General features: G+C 41.8%; 1 protein-coding gene across 19 annotated transcripts in view; it reads left to right on the top strand.

Moving 5' to 3' along the window:
• The window catches only part of ZNF236 (zinc finger protein 236), a 221,643-nt gene that overhangs the window by 140,015 nt on the left and 63,240 nt on the right, over window positions 1-18,388 (top strand). For 17 of the 19 annotated variants that reach the window (XM_075921084.2, XM_089776337.1, XM_089776340.1 and 14 more), the window contains 3 exons: window positions 3,254-3,383; window positions 9,254-9,430; window positions 10,450-13,085. In XM_075921084.2, the coding sequence (XP_075777199.1) occupies window positions 3,254-3,383; window positions 9,254-9,430; window positions 10,450-10,577 (435 nt within the window). In that variant the 3' untranslated portion in view covers window positions 10,578-13,085. Of the gene's footprint in view, window positions 1-3,253; window positions 3,384-5,924; window positions 6,074-9,253; window positions 9,431-10,449; window positions 13,086-18,388 lie in introns of those variants that run through there. The other 2 variants (XM_089776338.1, XM_075921086.2) reach the window with 2 other exon arrangements.

An 18,388-nucleotide genomic window follows, 5' to 3' on the forward strand; every position in this document is an offset into this window, starting at 1 on the left:
CAGTCCAAAAGTCACCATACTTACCTGTGTAAGGCTCATGGGCCGTATGGCAGCAACCATTTACGTGATACAGTATACGAGACTTCATCTCCGATGCCTGCAGTACTGGATAGCTTCAATCTATTGGCTGGGCAACCAGGATGTTCATAGACCAGTCACATTACCCACTATGGTGAGACATCCCCTGAAATGGTGGACATCCATCGCCAGCATGCTTACAGGTCTCCCCTTTCATCGTCCTCAACCAGACATCCAAATTACTACAGACGTGTGTCTCAGATGGGGAGCACACTGCACAGGGGAACATGTACAAGGACAATGGTCCCTGGCAGAAGCACTCCAGCATATCAACCTACTGGAGCTAAGGGCAGTAATCAATGCCTGCAAAGTATTTTTGCCCAAAATTCGACACCACATGGTCCAGATTTTTACCGACAACACCACCACAGTATATTATATCAACCGCCAAGGCAGAGCCAGATCAAAGTCCTTTTTTTCAGAAGCCATGCATTCATGGAACTGGTGCATTCACCATGGGGTCAACATCGTTGCAACATACTTGCTGGGCAAGGACAATATGATCGCCGACATGCTCAGTAGACACTTCTTTCCCCAATACAAGTGTGAGCTGAACCCACGCGTGGCACACTTTATTCTGCCGCTGGGGGTATCCACACATAGACTTATTTGGTATGTACATCAATACGAAATGCCCGAGGTACTGCTCCAGAGCAGGACTCGGACCGAACTCGAACTTTTCTACTGCACTGGGGCCGACGGCTATTCTACGCTTTTCCCCCAATTCCGCTTCTTCTGAGAGTACTGGAGAAAATAATCATAGATGGGGACACAGTCATACTCATAGCTCCGTACTGGCCCAGACAAACATGGCTCCAGCTTCTAATACAAATGTCCCTACGACCTCCGTATCATTTACCGGAGAGCCCAGACCTCCTGATACAACACGGGCAAACTATGATACACCCTCAAATCGACCAACTACATCTTACAGCCTGGCTCTAGCTGGTTCCATCAGACAGTGATCATCTGCTCTCAAGACGTAAAGCATGTCTTGTTGCACAGTAGATGCAACTCCACGCGAAAGACTTACCTTTATAAGTGGCAGTGATCCCACTCTTGATGCAGTGACAACAGCTGTGACGCTATGACTCTTCCAATCCATTGTATTTTGGACTACGCACTACACCTTCAACACTCCGGTCTTGCCATACCATCTATTAGGGTCCACCTATTGGCAATCTCCACCTTCGGACAACCAATAGAAGGATACTCAGTATTTGCCCATCCCATGACCAAAAGATTTTTGAAGGGACTCACAAATCTTTATCCTGCACAGAGAAGTCCCCCAGCACCCTGGGATCTTCAATTAATCTTGGACACTCTTACATGTCCGTCCACCCTTTGAGCCAATAGCCACCTGTGACTTTCCCATACTTACCATGAAAGTTGTCTTCCTCCTAGCCATCACCTCAGTGTGAAGAGTTGGCGAACTCGCAGCTCTTTCGGCTGACCCACCTTACACTCTCTTTACTAATACTGGAGTGATATTACGGCCACATCCAAAATTCCTTCTGAAAGTGAACTCAGAATTTCATATTAACAAACCAGTAATACTTTCTACCTTTTATCCCAAACCACATGCCTCATGTCATGAGGCTCGACTTCATACGCTAGATGTTCGGAGGGCCTTAGCGTTTTACCTAGAGAGAACACGACCCTTCCGACAATCACCACGCCTTCTACTATGCATGGACAAGTGATCTAAGGGTCGGCCGTTATCATCACAACATATTTCTAAGCTAATTGTGAAATGCATTGTATGTTGCTACTTGCTACACCATAGAACAGTACCTGCCTCAATACATGCACGTTCCACCAGAGCGACAGCTGCAACCACAGCGTTCCTCCGAGGCATATCGCTACAAGATATTCGAAGAGCGACAACCTGGTCTTCGGACATGACTTTTCCAAACACTACGCAATTGACGCTATTGTCCGGGACTCGGTGCTAGCATCACCTGTGCTTTCCACAGCACAGAGCTCCTTACTCTGATCCCTCCTCCGTAGACCAGGCGACAGCTCGGTACTCATCTACAGTGGAGCACCCACGGGGACACTACCCAAAGAAGAAAAGGAAGTTACTCACCTTGTGCAGTAGCGATGGTTCTTCGAGGTGTGTGTCTCTGTGGGTGTTCCACGACCCGCCCTCCTCCCCATTTGGAGTCTTCTCTTATGTTTTTCAGACATACCCAGTTAGGGTGAACTGGTGGGAGCCGGACTGCACGCAGCCTCAGAAATGGCACAAAGGTCCTGCTAAACCGGTGCATGCACGGTCCGGCTAAACCACAGCTAATGAATCTCTGACCTGCAGTGCTGGGATGAACCCAACACCTCCAGTGGAGCACCCACAGGGGAACACACCTCGAAGAACCGTCGTTACTGCTAAACTTCCTTTTCCCTGCTAAATTCTTCTAAGAATCACAGGGAGAGAGTTCAGTCCCAACTATAAGAAGTAGTTCATTATAACTGTTTTCAGCAAAATTCTCCAAAAGAAATATGGAAACCAATAGGAAGATGGTCCTGGAGCAGAAAAATAGAAGATAGATGCTTGGAATAGAAACACTGGAGATTCTCCTCATCTGGTAACTGGCACAAAACAAAACAACAGAAACAAACAAAACACCACCACCTTGCATGTCAGTAAAAGTCCTGGGAAGCAGTCTTCTCTTCCTTCCAGTCCAGCTTGATAGCCTCAGCAAACAAAGCTAATCCTGTTAATCAGTGAGAGTTTACTCATCATATAATTGAAACTTTTTTCTCTATTTTTCATAATCTTTGCCATTCTTAATCTGGTTAAACATCAAATACATGTAACATGCATTTGATGAAGTGGGTCTTTGCCCACAAAAGCTTATGCTCCAATAAATCTGTTAGTCTATAAGGTGCTACAGGACTTCTCGTTGTTTAGGATAAATGCTTAGTCTGTTGACTTGTGGTAACAGAAGTATGTGCATTATATGGAATGACAAAGAAAATCTTACATTACTCTACCATTACTCAGATTTAAATTAGAAAATGACCTCTGCCATTTTTAAAGAGCAAAATATTAACTTCCATCTTATTCCCTCTGTTTTTTGTTGATAACTAAGGTTCTCTATTGGCCCAAAAATATAAATAAATTTCTTTACAAAATGAATCTCTAAAGTAATTTCCTTTTCTGTGTTCTTATTAGGAGCACATGCAAACCCATCAGGCTGGACCTTCCCTAAGTTCCCAGAAGCCAAGAGTGTTTAAATGTGATACTTGCGAAAAGGCTTTTGCTAAACCAAGTCAGCTGGAGAGGCATAGCCGCATCCACACAGGTAATATCTACATTGTTGCCCACTTATGTGATTTTATTGTGCATCTTATATTATGAGATGTTTTACTTAAAGCCTCTGCTCCTAGATTCATGTGAATATACAATAATATCAGTTTTAATAAATAATAATAATGAAAAAGCTTTTGTGCCTCAAGGTTCTGGGAAAAATGCTAGAGCCTAAAAGTCTGAAAATAGTAGAAAGCAAAGAAAAATAATCCAGTACTTATTATTTTAAAGTTCTCGTGAGTTTTTCCCTTTCAGGTAAATGATGTTTTGTCAGTTGCTGGTATGTGCTAATAGAGAAAAGTCAGTAAAGCATTCCTTAAATATAGGGGGTTAAAAAAATTGTACCTGATTTTCCTAAGGCATGTAGATGAACATTTCCATGAATGCTGTTGTCTCTTGTCTTTGCATGCCTGCTGGTAGTGGCACACACACACATAAAGTGTTCACTGTATCCCAACAGAAATTCAGTCCTATGAATCATACTCGAATGTCATTCAAAAATTAGTTGTTTCCTCAAACTTAATACTAGTATCTTACTCTGATGGATTATTTCCAAGGCTGTAGTGGCAGTAAGTATGTGATTTCTATTATATAGTTTGTACTTTTTTCCCAAGAGAATACTTCGCTAATTGTTTATATAACCTGTGACTCAGGTTCCTACTCTAGGGAGACAGATTGGAGAAGCAACACTTACTGCCTCCTATTCATTTTAGGGCTTGTTTTTACTATTGCACTAATTGGCGCTGCTGCAATCAATGCAGCAGTGCCAGTTTAGCAGTTCTGATGAAGATGTTGACATTCTTTCATCAAAATAATTAATCCACCTCAACAAGTGATAGAAGCTATGTTAGGAGGAGAGCATGTTCCACCAGCAGAGTGTGGTGTATACACAGCATTAAGTCGATCACTTGGTGGGATGGTTTTCTTTACATCTCTGAGCAATATAACTTGCATTGATTTAAGCAGTAGACAGGATCTTAGAATGGGCTAGGAACAGCTGTTGTCACCATTACCCACTGCTTAGCAGCAGCCACGCTGGCTGCTGGATTGCAAAAACAAGGGGAGCTTCTAGTATAGGATGGCTGCCTTACTTTATACAGCTGGATACGTAGGGCAGCCAAGGAGAAAGGAAAAAAGAAGATGAGAATTAAGCACTAGTTATAGCTCCCTGATTCTCTGTCTCTAATTTGAATTGGGGATAAGATAGCAGCAGTTTCCTAGAAATGGCTGCACAACCTAAGAGAAAGTTAGAGTGCAGCCATCTTCTTCTTGCCCTCAGCAGGCTTCTATGCACCAGAGACTTTAGGGAGGGAGGAATAAGAGCTGGCTCTGTGCTTTCTAGAGATTTCAGCATAGTGGAAGGACCACAGCATGGATTTTTGAGTTGCTTTTGCCCTCTTTGTGGTGCCTGAGCTTTGGAAAGGAAGCAGAACAATTATCTGCCCATTAGTAGTTGGTGTTTCTTAACATTTTTACAGTAATTGATCCTCAAGACTGCTATCTTGAATAATTTTTGTGTACAATGGTCTATTTAGGTGGTGTGTCTAAAACTGCAGCTTGAAAGTAGGATCTTGAAATGGTCTGTATGAAAGCTGTTTCAGTAGCTGCTAGGATTTGACACTAGGGAAAACAGAGAAAAACATCTGAGTCAAAGGACGTGTAGGACAGTGTGTTCCCAACACAGAACTAGCAGGTAACAGAAGAGCAGAGATTGTATTAATAAGAAGAAATGTATTCATACATTTTTAAAATGGCAAAGAAAATACAAAAAATAAGTGACCAGCTATATTTATTTTGTATAAATGTTCTCTTCAATTTTCTTTACCAATACAAATACCTGGATCGTAGTTCCAAGTAACAGAAACAAAGATGCTTCTGTGGCATCAGGCTTTTCGTTTTCAGTGAGCCATGTTTTTGTTATATGGGTACATTTCTGAACTGAACTGAAAATTTGTTTCCATTATGGGAAAATGGGCCACACAAGAAGGTATTGCTCCAATAAAAACTGAAATTCAGGAAGGCAGTACTGGCACTATTATAGACCCAGGACACCTCATACTATCCAAACCTGGGCTAGGGAAGAGAGCAGGATTGAACCATGCAGTAGAAATGGAAAAGCAGCCTTGGGGCTTGAACAACTCTTTTTCTTATGGCAAGACCCTGCCTCTAGCCTCTATCCTAAGGGAAGAGAATAAGAGGAATGTACCTGTGGTGTTGCAGGAATTGAGGCAGGAGTCTGGGTTGAGCACCAGGCACCCCTACAACCTGCAGAATCAGATGAGTGCTCTCTGGGATAAACTAAGTCACAGGTTGAAAGCTTTGGAGATCCAGATCCAGGGAATAGAATGGATATGTTTAAAAGCAGTGAAAGAGCTGTCTGAAAAGTTGGGACAGACCAAGCAGGAGACTACCAATCATGAGAAGATGACGCTAGTCCTTGCCATTGAATGTAAAGAGGTGTCCAAGGATAGCATGACACTGATAAAGTGGGTTGTGCCCATGAAAGTTCATGATACTATATATGTTATTCTCTAAGGTGCTACAGGACCACTTGTTCTTTTAAACGTTTTCCTGATTTACTGAGTAAAACCCTGAGCAGAGCTAGGTTGCTCCTAAAGGTCTTGGGTGCTAGCTATCCTGCGGAGAAGGCCGGCAAATTTTCATGTTCCTGAGGATTTAATTAAGGTATTTGTACAAGTATTCCTTCTCAGTTTAGTAGTCCTTCAGGCTGGGATAAGTAGCATGCTATTTACCCTATTTAAACAGCCTGGGAGAGTAGCACAGGCACCTTGAAACAAAACAAAATAAACCACCCATCACTCTGTGCAAGACAGAAAGGGAGGACAGTGATTTGCAACAAATTCATGAGTATCAACAAAATACTTCTTTCAAACATTTTTAAACAGTTTTCGCTAGCCACCACTTCTTTTGACAACATTTTAGAATCCAGATGTCTGATCAGATGATCAGGATGTCTGATCACGACTAAATTTTAAAGTAAAAAGTTATATAATGAAGCTATTTCATACGTTTTGGAAATATAAGTATTGTGCAACAGTAGCTCCTCCAATGTAGTAAATACAATATAATGTGTAAATTAAATATATAGAGGAAAAGGTTTTCTGTTACTTTGGATGTGTGATATTTCCAGCAAGCAAGAAATCTTGATTTAAATAATTGATTAGCTTTGTATGTTTGAGTTATTCTCATAAAGAAACGTTTCCATCTATGTTTTAAGTTACATTAGAAAATAGCAAATTTACTTCATAATAATTAATTTGTATTTGTGATTTTTATCAGTGTGTACTTGGATGGAAATTAACATTCAACTGAAAGTTAACAAAATCAGAAATTTGAAATAGTATTTTTATTGTTTAGATAAAACTACTTTACATATGGAAAAATACATAAGTAAACAAAGTTTATCAAAAGATCTTTTGCAGGTGAAACAACTAATGTATCAAACAAAGGAGGTATAATCAGTAGTTAGTGAATTGAACTGATTATTTCTGATTACCATGTCCTTCAAGGTTTTAAGAAGTAGTAGATCTCATCCTCCTACATCTAATTTTTATACATAGATTAGAAGAGAGAAACTGGTTTTGCTGCTCTTCAGTTCCCGGTTAGTTTCTCAATTTTAAAGGAATTGTCTTTGAAGTGAACCTGTTCAATCAATCAATCACAACTAAAAAAAAAATACTTCTCCACTTGCAAAAGAAGCTACTGCTATTATAATATGGTTTATTATTTCAGCAAACTCTGGTTCCAGCTGCTTAGCTAGTAATTTAGACTTGATCGACTGACTTTTAAGACTTCAACAGCAAATATGCATTTCTAAAACATTTTTTTGAAATTTAATTTGAATGGTTTTAGAATATCATAGTAAATTTAGGTTTTAATATGTTGTAATTTTAAATAAGTTAATTTTTTAAAAGAACAGATTTTATTTAAATGTAGAAAATCCAGTTTAAAAAAACTGATTTAAATTTTAAATCTTTTTAACATAATTTGTTCTGGTCTTATCCATCAGTGATTGAGCAGAGCTGCTAAAAGAAATTAACTAGATAAGAAATGTTTTATTTTCTTTTATTATACTCTTTAATAAGAAAGATACTTTACATTTATATAATTATAAGGTGCCTCATAAACTGTTAATAACTATGTAATATACACACACACATGCATTTGCTTATTGGATAGTCGACTAGACCTTGACATCCCTAGTGTGTATCTTACATAATTATTAACAGTTTGAGGCACCTTATAATTATATAAATGTAAACTATATAAAAGTAAAGCAAATGCTTATTGTATAGTCGACAGGATAGTTGATTAGTCGCTTCCACCCCCTTGTTGCCTCTCTCAGAGGCAGCGGGGGAAGAGGTGAGGAAAGAGAGGGAGATACTTCAAAGCAACTGCACTACAGGGAGCTCGGGCTCTGTGAGGCGCTAAGCCCACGATCAGGATTCAAAGAGACTGCGCCACCTTATTAACTAATCAAATAGTCGATGCAAAAATGCATCAACTATTTGATTAGTGAAATACATGCTCCTTAACATCCTTGATATACACACTTAACCTTGACACTAGCAGAGCAAGCACTGTTCTGTAATTTATATGTACTATCTATTTGAGAAAGTTTGTGCGTGTGCCTGTTTGTCTGTTTCTTCAAGAACTCCTGAATGGTAAGAGCTAGGATCACCATATTCTGTATGCAGCTCTGATAACTTAAAACAAGGTAAAGATTTGCTTGAGCCAGGAAAATGGTATTTGTCCAGAATGGGATTGCTTCTCATAAAGCCATGCAGAAAAGAGACACAATCACAAGGCAGGTGAAAGGGCCTGCCTGGCTCTGGGGCTGCCCGAACCTCCCTCTCAACAAGCACCCTTTAGGAAGGGTGTGGGAGGGGAGGCGAATCTCAGTCTCTCTCTCCTCTCTTCCCCCCCGCCCCTCCCGATTCATATGGAAACATTGCTGACCAAGGGGAAAGTGCACAATTTGCTGCATTCCTCACTCTGGCTTGGGAGCACAGAGGGCAGATGAACCTGGAGCTGCTCCAACTGAGGGACATGCACCCCTCCCCTGGCTGTGTCCACTGGAGCTGCGGTATCATAGACAGGAGCTTCTCACCTGGCCCCAAGCTGGTGTGGTGAGGGAGATCTGGGTTAGTCCTCTTTCCATGGAGCAGCCTGCATACTGAGCCCCTCATCCCCAGACCTGCCCTACAGCAATGATTTAAATGAAGAAAAACAAAAATTGTTTGAGTTAAGGTCCCAAGCAATGGTACATCTTCTAGTATAGTAATCTTCTTGTACAATATAAAAAATAAATAACATTTGTACAATTATCTGCTTTGGGTCAATAAATATGTTTGGAAATGAATATGTTCTAATTGAAATTTAGTGTTTTTGTAAATTTAAAAAAAAACAAGTTTAGCAAATTAGGGGAAAGTTTATAATTGCTTTTATATTCCTTTAATGGAGATCATTCACCTCTTGGCATGGAGCCTCTGGGTCACATTTAAGTATTTTGTTGGAAATCTAGCAGAAATTATTTTTAATGGTGCAAGTTTCAACTTTGAGATGTCTGAGTAGTTCAGTTTTGTAACAGTTAATATAATGGCCTAATTTATATTACTAATAAACAATATACAAATTGTGATGTGAAAATGAAGACATTTCTGAGGAGGGGCAAAAAGATAAGCTTTTTTTAATCACCTGATATTCTAAAACACAAATTTGTCAAACTTAACAAATCCTGAGACTAAAATACACATTTTAATGCATTCTTCAAGGGCAAGTGTATTTGGGCCTATGTAGTATTGTTATCTGAAAAGTTACTATATGCATTTTTCTGTTGTACAGGGGAACGTCCATTTCACTGTTCACTGTGTGAAAAAGCTTTTAACCAGAAGAGTGCCCTTCAAGTGCATATGAAAAAGCACACAGGAGAGAGGCCTTACAAATGTGATTACTGTGCAATGGGCTTTACACAGAAAAGCAATATGAAACTCCATATGAAACGAGCTCATGGTTATGTTGGTAGGTAACATATGATGTAATAGTGTGAAGCACAGAAAGTCAAATTATGTGCCAGAAAAGCACAGGCAACTGAATTACATGGAAGTTGGGTGTTAGTATTCATTCACTGAATATGGGCTGTAGTAAATATATGGAACTAACTGGTGTATATAAATTAAGCAATAAACGTAGGTACTGAACCACATTTGTTGAAGAAATGGTTAGTGAGTGGCTTCAGTATCCTCTTGACTCTGTAGTGTAGACTATGGGAATATAAAACATAGTATATAGATGGTACGCAGTTGTGCACAACTGGTATTACCCATGTCTAGTGAAATGCTCTATTCCTTTTTTTTTTTTTTTTAAAGGAGACGTTCTGATTTATGAACCAAAATATTTTGTTCATCTTCCAAATTTCTTATTTTTATTCTATAGATTGGACCTCCTTAGTTTGGGACGTGATCAGTCCTGAATGAGGGAGTTTGCCAGACCAAGAGAGGTCAATTCTGCCTCCTGATGAGAGATTCTGAGCTTTCCCGGAGGTAGTCATCATAGGGCTTCCGTCCGGCAGTGGGTCTCCCAGATTTGCATCTGCCAGCAGGGCTGCTGCTGCCTCCACAGCCCAGGGTTGGTAGGGCTCCTGCAGCCCTCTCACCACTGGAACTACTGGAGCCATGAAGTGCTGTGACTGCCAGGACTGCTGCAGCTCTCGCGCCGCTGGGACCACCAAAGCCCTAGGGTCCCCGACCCAGGGCTCCAACACTCCGTGATTGTTGGGGCTGCTGCGGCCCGGAGTTCTGTCGTTCTAGGGCTACTGGGGCCACTGCCCCAGGATGGCAGAGCTCTGCTGCTCCAGGGGCTGTCGGGCTCTTACAGCTCTCTGGTCCAGGGGCTCTGTGGACCAGCAACATCTGTGTTCCTGCTGGATTACAGATATTGCTGGACCAGAAAGTTCCAGATGAGAGAGGTTCAACCTGTATTTGCAATGGTCTTGCTTTTTGTACTAGTCATTCCTTTCTTTCTCTGTTATATTACAATAGGCACTGTACAAGAATCTGCCAGCCATCAAGAACAAGAAGGGGAAGATATCAATCGTACTTTGAATTTAGAAGAGGTTGTTCAAGAATCTTCAAATGAATGGCAGAGTATAAGCAATGTTTTTCGATGACACCTTAGTTGAAAGTTTTTCTTTCAGGACTTGAATTTCTCAACGTACATTTTGAAAAAAGTAAAGCATATGGATTTTACAGTTGATGCTTGAAGCATTGGAAATAGTAACAATACAATAATATATTATAGCTTTTTTAATTATTTACAGAAAGTACCGTACTTAAAAGAATCATTGTTTTTTGTAAACTTGCAGGAATATATTGAAAAAAAATCAATTAATCTGTTAAATTGTCTACAGATCAATGAACTCAGGTAATACTGCATGCAGTTTCATCTTCTAATCCAGAGCTAGTATATCTAGTTGAACAATTAACTGGAACTTCATATCAGGAAAGAGTGATTCCCTTGTATTAGTAAAGAAAATGAAAAGTAACTTCATGGGGAAACCATGAAAATTGTCATTTACTTTTTTATTTTATTTTTATGCACAGCAAAAATGTTTGAGATTAGAAAAAGTGATATGAAAGAGATGCATGCAGTATAGAATTGATTTTTACAATGCACATTTCTTAGCTTCTTTTGGTACATTTGGGGAATTTTGGAAGGTGAATTGCCCTTGCATTAAAAGACATTTATGCAGTTAATCTCTTGAGAGGTGACCAGGCTGTTTCCATTCCAGTTGTAGAGAGTATCAGGTTTTTTCCATCAAAATGTCTGAGGCTTTAACCTCAGCAATAAATATTCAAAGAAAATCTAGATTAAAAGAGAAGAAACTGTGGTTGAACACTTCCATTTTTAGGATCAGCAGACAGATACTTGAGTATTTGTGGAAAGCACAAGCCATATACTAAAGTTGGGAGGTAACCTAAAATTATACATTTTAATAGCAGACTGGAAGCTGCAGTATGGGTCACCTCAGTTAACATAAAATTCATCTGTACAATAGACATTGATAGCTCCAAATATGTAAAAGCATCATCATTTGCTCACGCATCAATTCTGAAAGCATTTTCCTGGTCTTTTTTGTGTGTTTCATGTTTTTTTTATTATTATTATTTCAGTAAAACTACCTAGATAACTTAAGGTACATTTATAGCAATGGCAGTTTGTAAAGTACAGACACTGCATCCTCAGCTTGCATGGGTATAAACAGCAGTGTAGATGGTGAGGCAGGCCTTAGGAGGTAGAGTGGAGTGTCCTATGCATCTAAGCCCCCAGGATGAATATTCAACACAGTTCTCTTTGTGCATCCAAGCAGGGCCTCCCATGTTTATGCTGCTAATTTCTGCAGTGTGGTGTCTCACTGTCTTTTCGCTGCCAGAGTCTTTCCTTGCTGTTTGTCTGCACACAGCAGTATGTAGCTTTTCATCTTAGTGACAAGTGTGAATGCCCACCTGCCTTTTACTATGGTGTGTAGCTACATGTGTAGTGCCTTTTGCTCTACTTGCCGCTGTAAGTGTAGGCCTAGCCTTAGTACTGCTCTGAAAGGTGCCACTTATTAAGTGTATTCATAACAAAGAAACACTGGAGTAAAACTTAAGTCATGTTTTAGACATTCCAAAGACAGAAAACTCTTTGCTTACTTTTACTTTGTTCCTTTGAATTTATTTATATGTTATATATATGAAGAGAGAGATATGTATGTATATACAAATATATGGGCCTCTATGTGGCTGATCAGTATATTTTGTAAATAGTAATCCCAATTGCAAGAAGATGTCATCAGGTTTTTAAGTTCACATGAGTATTTCTAGATCAGTATTGGATTCATTGCAATGTAAAATAGAGTTGGGTTTTTTTAACCTTTTGAAAAATAATTTTTATTTTCTCCAGATCCAAACTCTCCTTTCCCTTTTTTTTCTTTCAGTAAATATTATCTATACTTTGACTGCTATAAGACCTAGTATTTTCAGATTCCTAAAGAAAGAAATCATTGTTGTTTTTGATAGTTCTGTTAGCTCTTGGCATATGTATATAATAATATAGCTGGCAACATAAAAATAACATTTTTGTTATGTGGAAATATTTAAGTCAGAAATGTTAATAATATTAATTTTTCCAACTTTGCTTTGTGTATGTGGTTATTTAAAAAAAAATTTAAAATGGGTATTCTTTAAGACTCTTGGTCACATTCCAATCAGGTAATGAGTGGATGTTTGTAAGTATAGTAAGTAACAAGAAAACAGAGAGACTCATCCTATCTCCAAACAACAGCATTTTTCCTGAATTCTTAATCCATTTGAGAGTTCTCCCGATTATGGTAAATATGCTTTTTTAATATTTTAATAAGATATGCTATATATTTTAGAACTTAACCTTGAATGACTTCTGCCTGTCATGAAGGTGTTTAATGTCCTTCCTTTATATATAGGAGTTGTTCCAGGTAACTTGGCTAAGTATGAAACGGAAACCTTCAAATGCATAGTATCTGCTGATACTTGTAGACGTGAAGAGGCAGTAACAACTACATTGGTGTCGAGGACAAGATCAGATTGTTTAGGAACTTTCTTGCTAAAATAAAGAAATTGAAGTGGAACATGCCCTGAGAGCATCACACTGGAAAAAGGTAATGTCAAAAATAAATGTTATACATATCAGAAGCCCTAGACCATCTTGTTGTGGCAACTGGGCATTTGCTGTCTGAAGTAAGAGCTCCTACACCATTAATAGCTGAGATGTAATAAATAAATAGCAATAAATCAATAGACAATTAATGCCCTTTTATTCTGTACTTTACCAGACAGCAAGCTCAATAAACTGTCTTTTCTGATCTGCACAGAAGGTTCAGTTTATAGTGTAGTTGGTGCAGGGACGGCAGGGGTCTGGGATGTGGTATAGGCTATGGGGTGTGCTCTAAGAGAGTTAAGTTTGGGTCCAGGAGGAACTTGGGGCAGGGATTGGGGCTGTTCCTGATAGAGTTGTGGTCCCATGGCTTTGCAGGCATACTGCCTCCATCCCCTTCCTGAGTATTGACTCTGCAGTTCCAAGCACATTGACACCTAAAAACAGAGGCAGCTTGCCTGCTTGCCTGCTTGCAGCAGAACCTCCTGGCTATGTGTCTCTCAGGATCAGCAGGAAGAGGAAGCTGCTTTCAGGGGCCTCCAGAGGTGAGCACCCACCCTCGGTCTGACACCCCGCTGCTAGATCCAGGCCCTTTCCCAGAGCCTGTGTGCCCCTCAGCCCCTCCCCTGCTCCAAAATCCTGGACCCCACTTAGTTAAATGACATTTTTAAATTACCAGCAACTCCTCCTTCACCCCCATTCCCTCAGCATACTGGAAAAAAGGGCTTTTTAATTATAATGTTACTATGTTTACTATTTTTTCTCTTGTATTTTGAGCTTTTAAAAAATTTAAGCTGTTCTAAGAACCATTTCAGGGCTGTGCCTTAATTGGCTACTGCAACCCATTTATGAAGTTTTGTATTTTCTCTGCCCAGCCTGGCAACAAAACAAGGTCCTTCTGCTGGGCCAGTTTGTATGAGAGACATTGTGAATCCTTTGTTAGAATACACAGTGGTAATCTTGAAAGGAAGAAAAAATCTCTCAAATCATCCTTAGCACAAACAGGAAAGAATAAACAGTAGAAAAAATATAATGAATCCTGCCATTTTTTATTTTCTGACTTTTTATATTGTAGATATAAGCCATCACTGTGTAAATAGATTGGCTCCTTGCAGAAAACTGTCTTGAGACAAATAGTATCCAACAGAGGAGAGAACTCATCCTTTCCCTCATTTATCAACCTGTGTGAAAAAAACTCCTGAGGATTGAGGATACATTTATTATAAAATCACAATTAGGACCTGTGCTTCAACTCCTAATTGTGATTTTAATGCAGACTTCAACAAAAATCATACCACCTAGATTTGTGCATGGAGGGCCGCCTGTGGCTCTTTTCACTTCCACAGAGCATAGGGGACTGCACTGCCTCCCCAGAATCCTGCAGGAGTTCTCATTTCATCTAAGGTTTATACTGGGGAGGGTTGGAGATAGGGATGTAAGGGTACGTCTACACTACAGCGCTAGTTCGAACTAACTTAGTTCGAATTAGTTAATTCGAACTAAGCTAATTCGAACTAACTCGTCTAGAACTAAAAACTAGTTCGAACTAGCGTTTTGCTAATTCGAACTAGCAAGTCCACATTGAGTGGACTCTGAACAGGGCTTAAGGATGGCCGGAAGCAGTGCCGGCAGGGCATAAGAGGAGGACTTAGAGCATGGAGATGCTGTCTCAGGCTAGCCGAGGGCTGCGCTTAAAGGGTCCCGACCCCCACCCCGGACAGACAGTTCTAAGGGGTGCCCCACTTACAAAGAAATTCTGGCTTGGAGTGCCCGGAGTACCCACACTGGGCACATCACACCACTCGGCCATCAGCCCGGCTGCACTTGCCACAGGCTGCCATCTGGGGAGAGGGGGCAATCGGGGGGCTGTAGGAGAGCTTCCACCCCCAGAAGCCCGCAGAGCCAGCCCAGTCCTCCCCATCGGGGGCTCGTACCCCATTCCTCCCTCACCCCCTTCCACTTATCCTTCCCTAGCCCCCCTTCTTATTGATGTACAAAATAAAGATAACGTTTCTTCCAACATTGACTCTGTCTTTATTGAACAAAACTGGGGGAGACTGGGAAAAGGAGGTGGGAGAGGGGAAGAGAAAGGCTGGGAGAGGGGAGGGCAACTAACATGATCAGGGGTTGGGAACAGGTCCCAGATGAAGAGAGGCTACAGAGACTGGGACTGTTCAGCTTAAAAAAGAGGAGACGGAGGGGGGACAGGATAGAGGTCTCTAAAAGCAGGGGTTGGGTGGAGAGGGTGCATTCAGAAAAGTTCTTCATGAGTTCCCATAAAGAAGGACTAGAGGACACCAAAGGAAAGGAATGGGTAGCAGGCTTCAAACTAGTAAGAGAAAGTTGTTCTTCTTCCCAAAGCAAATAGTTAACCTGCGGAACTCCTTGCTGCAGGAGGCTGTGAAGGCTAGAACTACAACAGAGTTTAAAGGGAAGTGAGATCAAGTCATGGAGGTTGGGTCCATGGAGTGCTATTAGCCAGGGGGTAGGAGTGGTGTCCCTGCCCAAGGTTTGTGGAAGGCTGGAGAGGGATGGCACGAGACAAATGGCTGGGTCACTGTCTTCGGTCCATCCCCTCCAGGGTCCCTAGGGTTGGCCGCTGTCGGCAGACAGGCTACTGGGCTAGATGGACCTTTGGTCTGACCCAGGACGGCCATTGTAAGCTCAGGGCTCAGGGTCGGGGGTCTCAGTGGACCCCCTTGATTTTCATGCACACCTGCTCCTGGGTGGCCAGGCTGGCAGTTCTCCTACCCTAGACGGCCACTTTCCTGTGCCTAGTGCGGAGATAGTGGACGAGGTCCACGATGTCCGCACTAGCCCAGGAATGTGCCCGCCTCTTGCGGTCCAGGGCAAGCTCCCGGGAGCCGCCAGCCTGGTCCCGGGAAGAGGGGGTGGGCTGGGGGACATCGGGTGGGTGGCTCTGTGCCGTGCCAGGTGCAGGGTCTGCTGGCTGGGTGCTGGCAGGCTTGCACCTGGCATGGGCACCGTAGCCAGCCCGTGCCCCTTTAAGAGGTCCGGGGCCGGGAGGGGGGTATAGAGTTTCCCTGGTGTTGGCCAGAGTGGCCACCAGGGAAACCTGGGGAGGGCTAGCCTCCCACTAGTTCGAATTAAGGGGCTACACACCCCTTAATTCGAACTAGCTAGTTCGAACTAGGCTTAATCCTCGTAAAATGAGGTTTTCCTAGTTCGAACTAAGCGCTCCGCTAGTTCGATTCAAATTCGAACTAGCGGAGCGCTAGTGTAGCGCCTAGGAAAGTTAGTTCGAACTAACGTCTGTTAGTTCGAACTAACTTTTCAGTGTAGACATACCCTAAGTGACTTGGTGACTGTCTGATAAGCATGAGCTTATCAGATAATCGAGTAGTGACTCAACTAATCGCTTCACACATGCCCCCACTGCCTCTATCAGAGAGAGGCAGCAGTGGGGGAGGCAGGAGCCAGTGCTGGGGGGAGCTGACTTTAAAGCTGATTCCCTCCAGCAGCCTCTCTGTGGGAGCAGGGGAGGCTCATGCTGGTCCCGACTGCTGCCCTTCTCTTTTTGAGAAGGGATCTTGCCCGCAGGGCTCTTGCTACATTTCAAAAGATGAATCGCTGCAGTTCCCCGCTGCTCTTCTGCATTTTAAATGTGGTAAGAGCCAAGGGAGGCTCTTACTACATTTAAACGGTAGAGGCGCAGCTGGGATAGTGAGAACCCCACCTGCCCCTTATCGACAAATCGAGTAGTCGATGGAAATTCCATCGACTACTCAAATAACTGATTAATCAAAATCTAACATGCCTACTTGGAGACAGTATTGAGCATGAGACTGAGTGAGCAGGCCATAGTTGTGAAATTTCACAGAAAATGCAGTACTGGTTGAGCCTTTAATGTCTGGGACTCTCTGGTCTGGCAACATCCGTGGTCCAGCAGGACCACAAATATTGTTGGACCAGAGAGCCTTGGCTGGCCAGATTCAGAATCACAGCCCGGGCTGGGCTGGCAGTGGGGAGCCCAGCAGCAGTGTGGCCATTGTGGTGGAAAGCAATGCCCTGGCCAGGACTGGTGGCAGTGGAGCCAGTGGCAGGGCAGAGCAGAGTCATGGCGGGGGCTGGTGACAGGGAGTTGAGCCCTGGCTAGGGCTGGAGTCACCAGGATGCTCAGCCTGGGCTGTTGGGAAGTAGGACGCCAGGGGGCAGGGTATCGCCTACTGGGACTGCAGGCAGTGGTGCCAGCCCTTGTCCGGGGCTGGTGCAATGGGGGACACAGTCCCAGTTAGGCCTGGCATGGTGTGGGGTTGGAGGCAGCGGCAGGGAGTGCAGCCCCACCGGAAGCAGCCTATAGCCATGTAGGGAGCCTTGATCTCCCCTTGTCTGGCAAACTCCATTGTTAGGGCTGCTGAGGTCCTGAGGGTGCTGGACAAAGGAGATCTGACCTTTGTAGCCCAAGGCTGCATTGTCCATGGAGCCTCCTGACCATGGAGGCAGAAAATAAGTTTGATACACAGTTGGCTGTTCTGATAACTTCTATGTGGAGAGTCCCCCTAATTTTTCTGTGAAGGTGAACAAATCTTTCCCCTCCTTGACCTCAGGACAATATGCAGATACCGTCCTGATGGTGTCACAGGTGTCAGATACTTTGAGTATCTGTCCATCTTCAGGTTAATTTCAAAATACCTTGATCTCACCATGCATCTGTCTGTCTTTTTGTGATGCATTTAGAAAATATAGTGCCAGTCATTTACTAATAGGATATGAGAACTATCCTTACAAAGATTGATGTTAATATTTTTACAATTTTGCCTTTTGCCTAACTAACATTACTATGTGGTGTTGTCTTTTCTAAAGTATGCTAAGTAGATTAATATACATATTTTATTCAGTTGTTTACAAATTAGAATTGTAAAGGTTTTAATAGAGACCAGTAAATTTCTAGAGATTAGAAAAAAACTGTTGTTGTTCTTACAAGAAGAAGGAAATTCATTGTTGTTAAGGCATTGAAGCTAAATAAAAAAATCTGGGTTTAAACCCTGATACAAGTAAGATAGTAAATGATGTTTAAGTGATGGTTCCTGTCTATGTGTTCTGTGGATCTGTAAAATATTGTATCTACTTGTCTTTCCGATCCAGGAATATAATTCAAAATTTGAATATATTCACAAATTTGGTGTACAATAATCATGGTGGAATCTGATCTGTATAAATATTTCCTATATACAGGGTTTTGTTTACAGTACTCCAAATATCTCAAAATGTAAATGTTATTGTGTATTGTCACATAGATCCTCATCTTAGGTAGCTCATTTTACATTACATGTGGCCTTGATAACG

This window comes from Pelodiscus sinensis, chromosome 2 (genome assembly GCF_052426305.1).
Source record: "Pelodiscus sinensis isolate ZL-2025 chromosome 2, ASM5242630v1, whole genome shotgun sequence".
Lineage (NCBI taxonomy): Eukaryota > Metazoa > Chordata > Testudines > Trionychidae > Pelodiscus > Pelodiscus sinensis.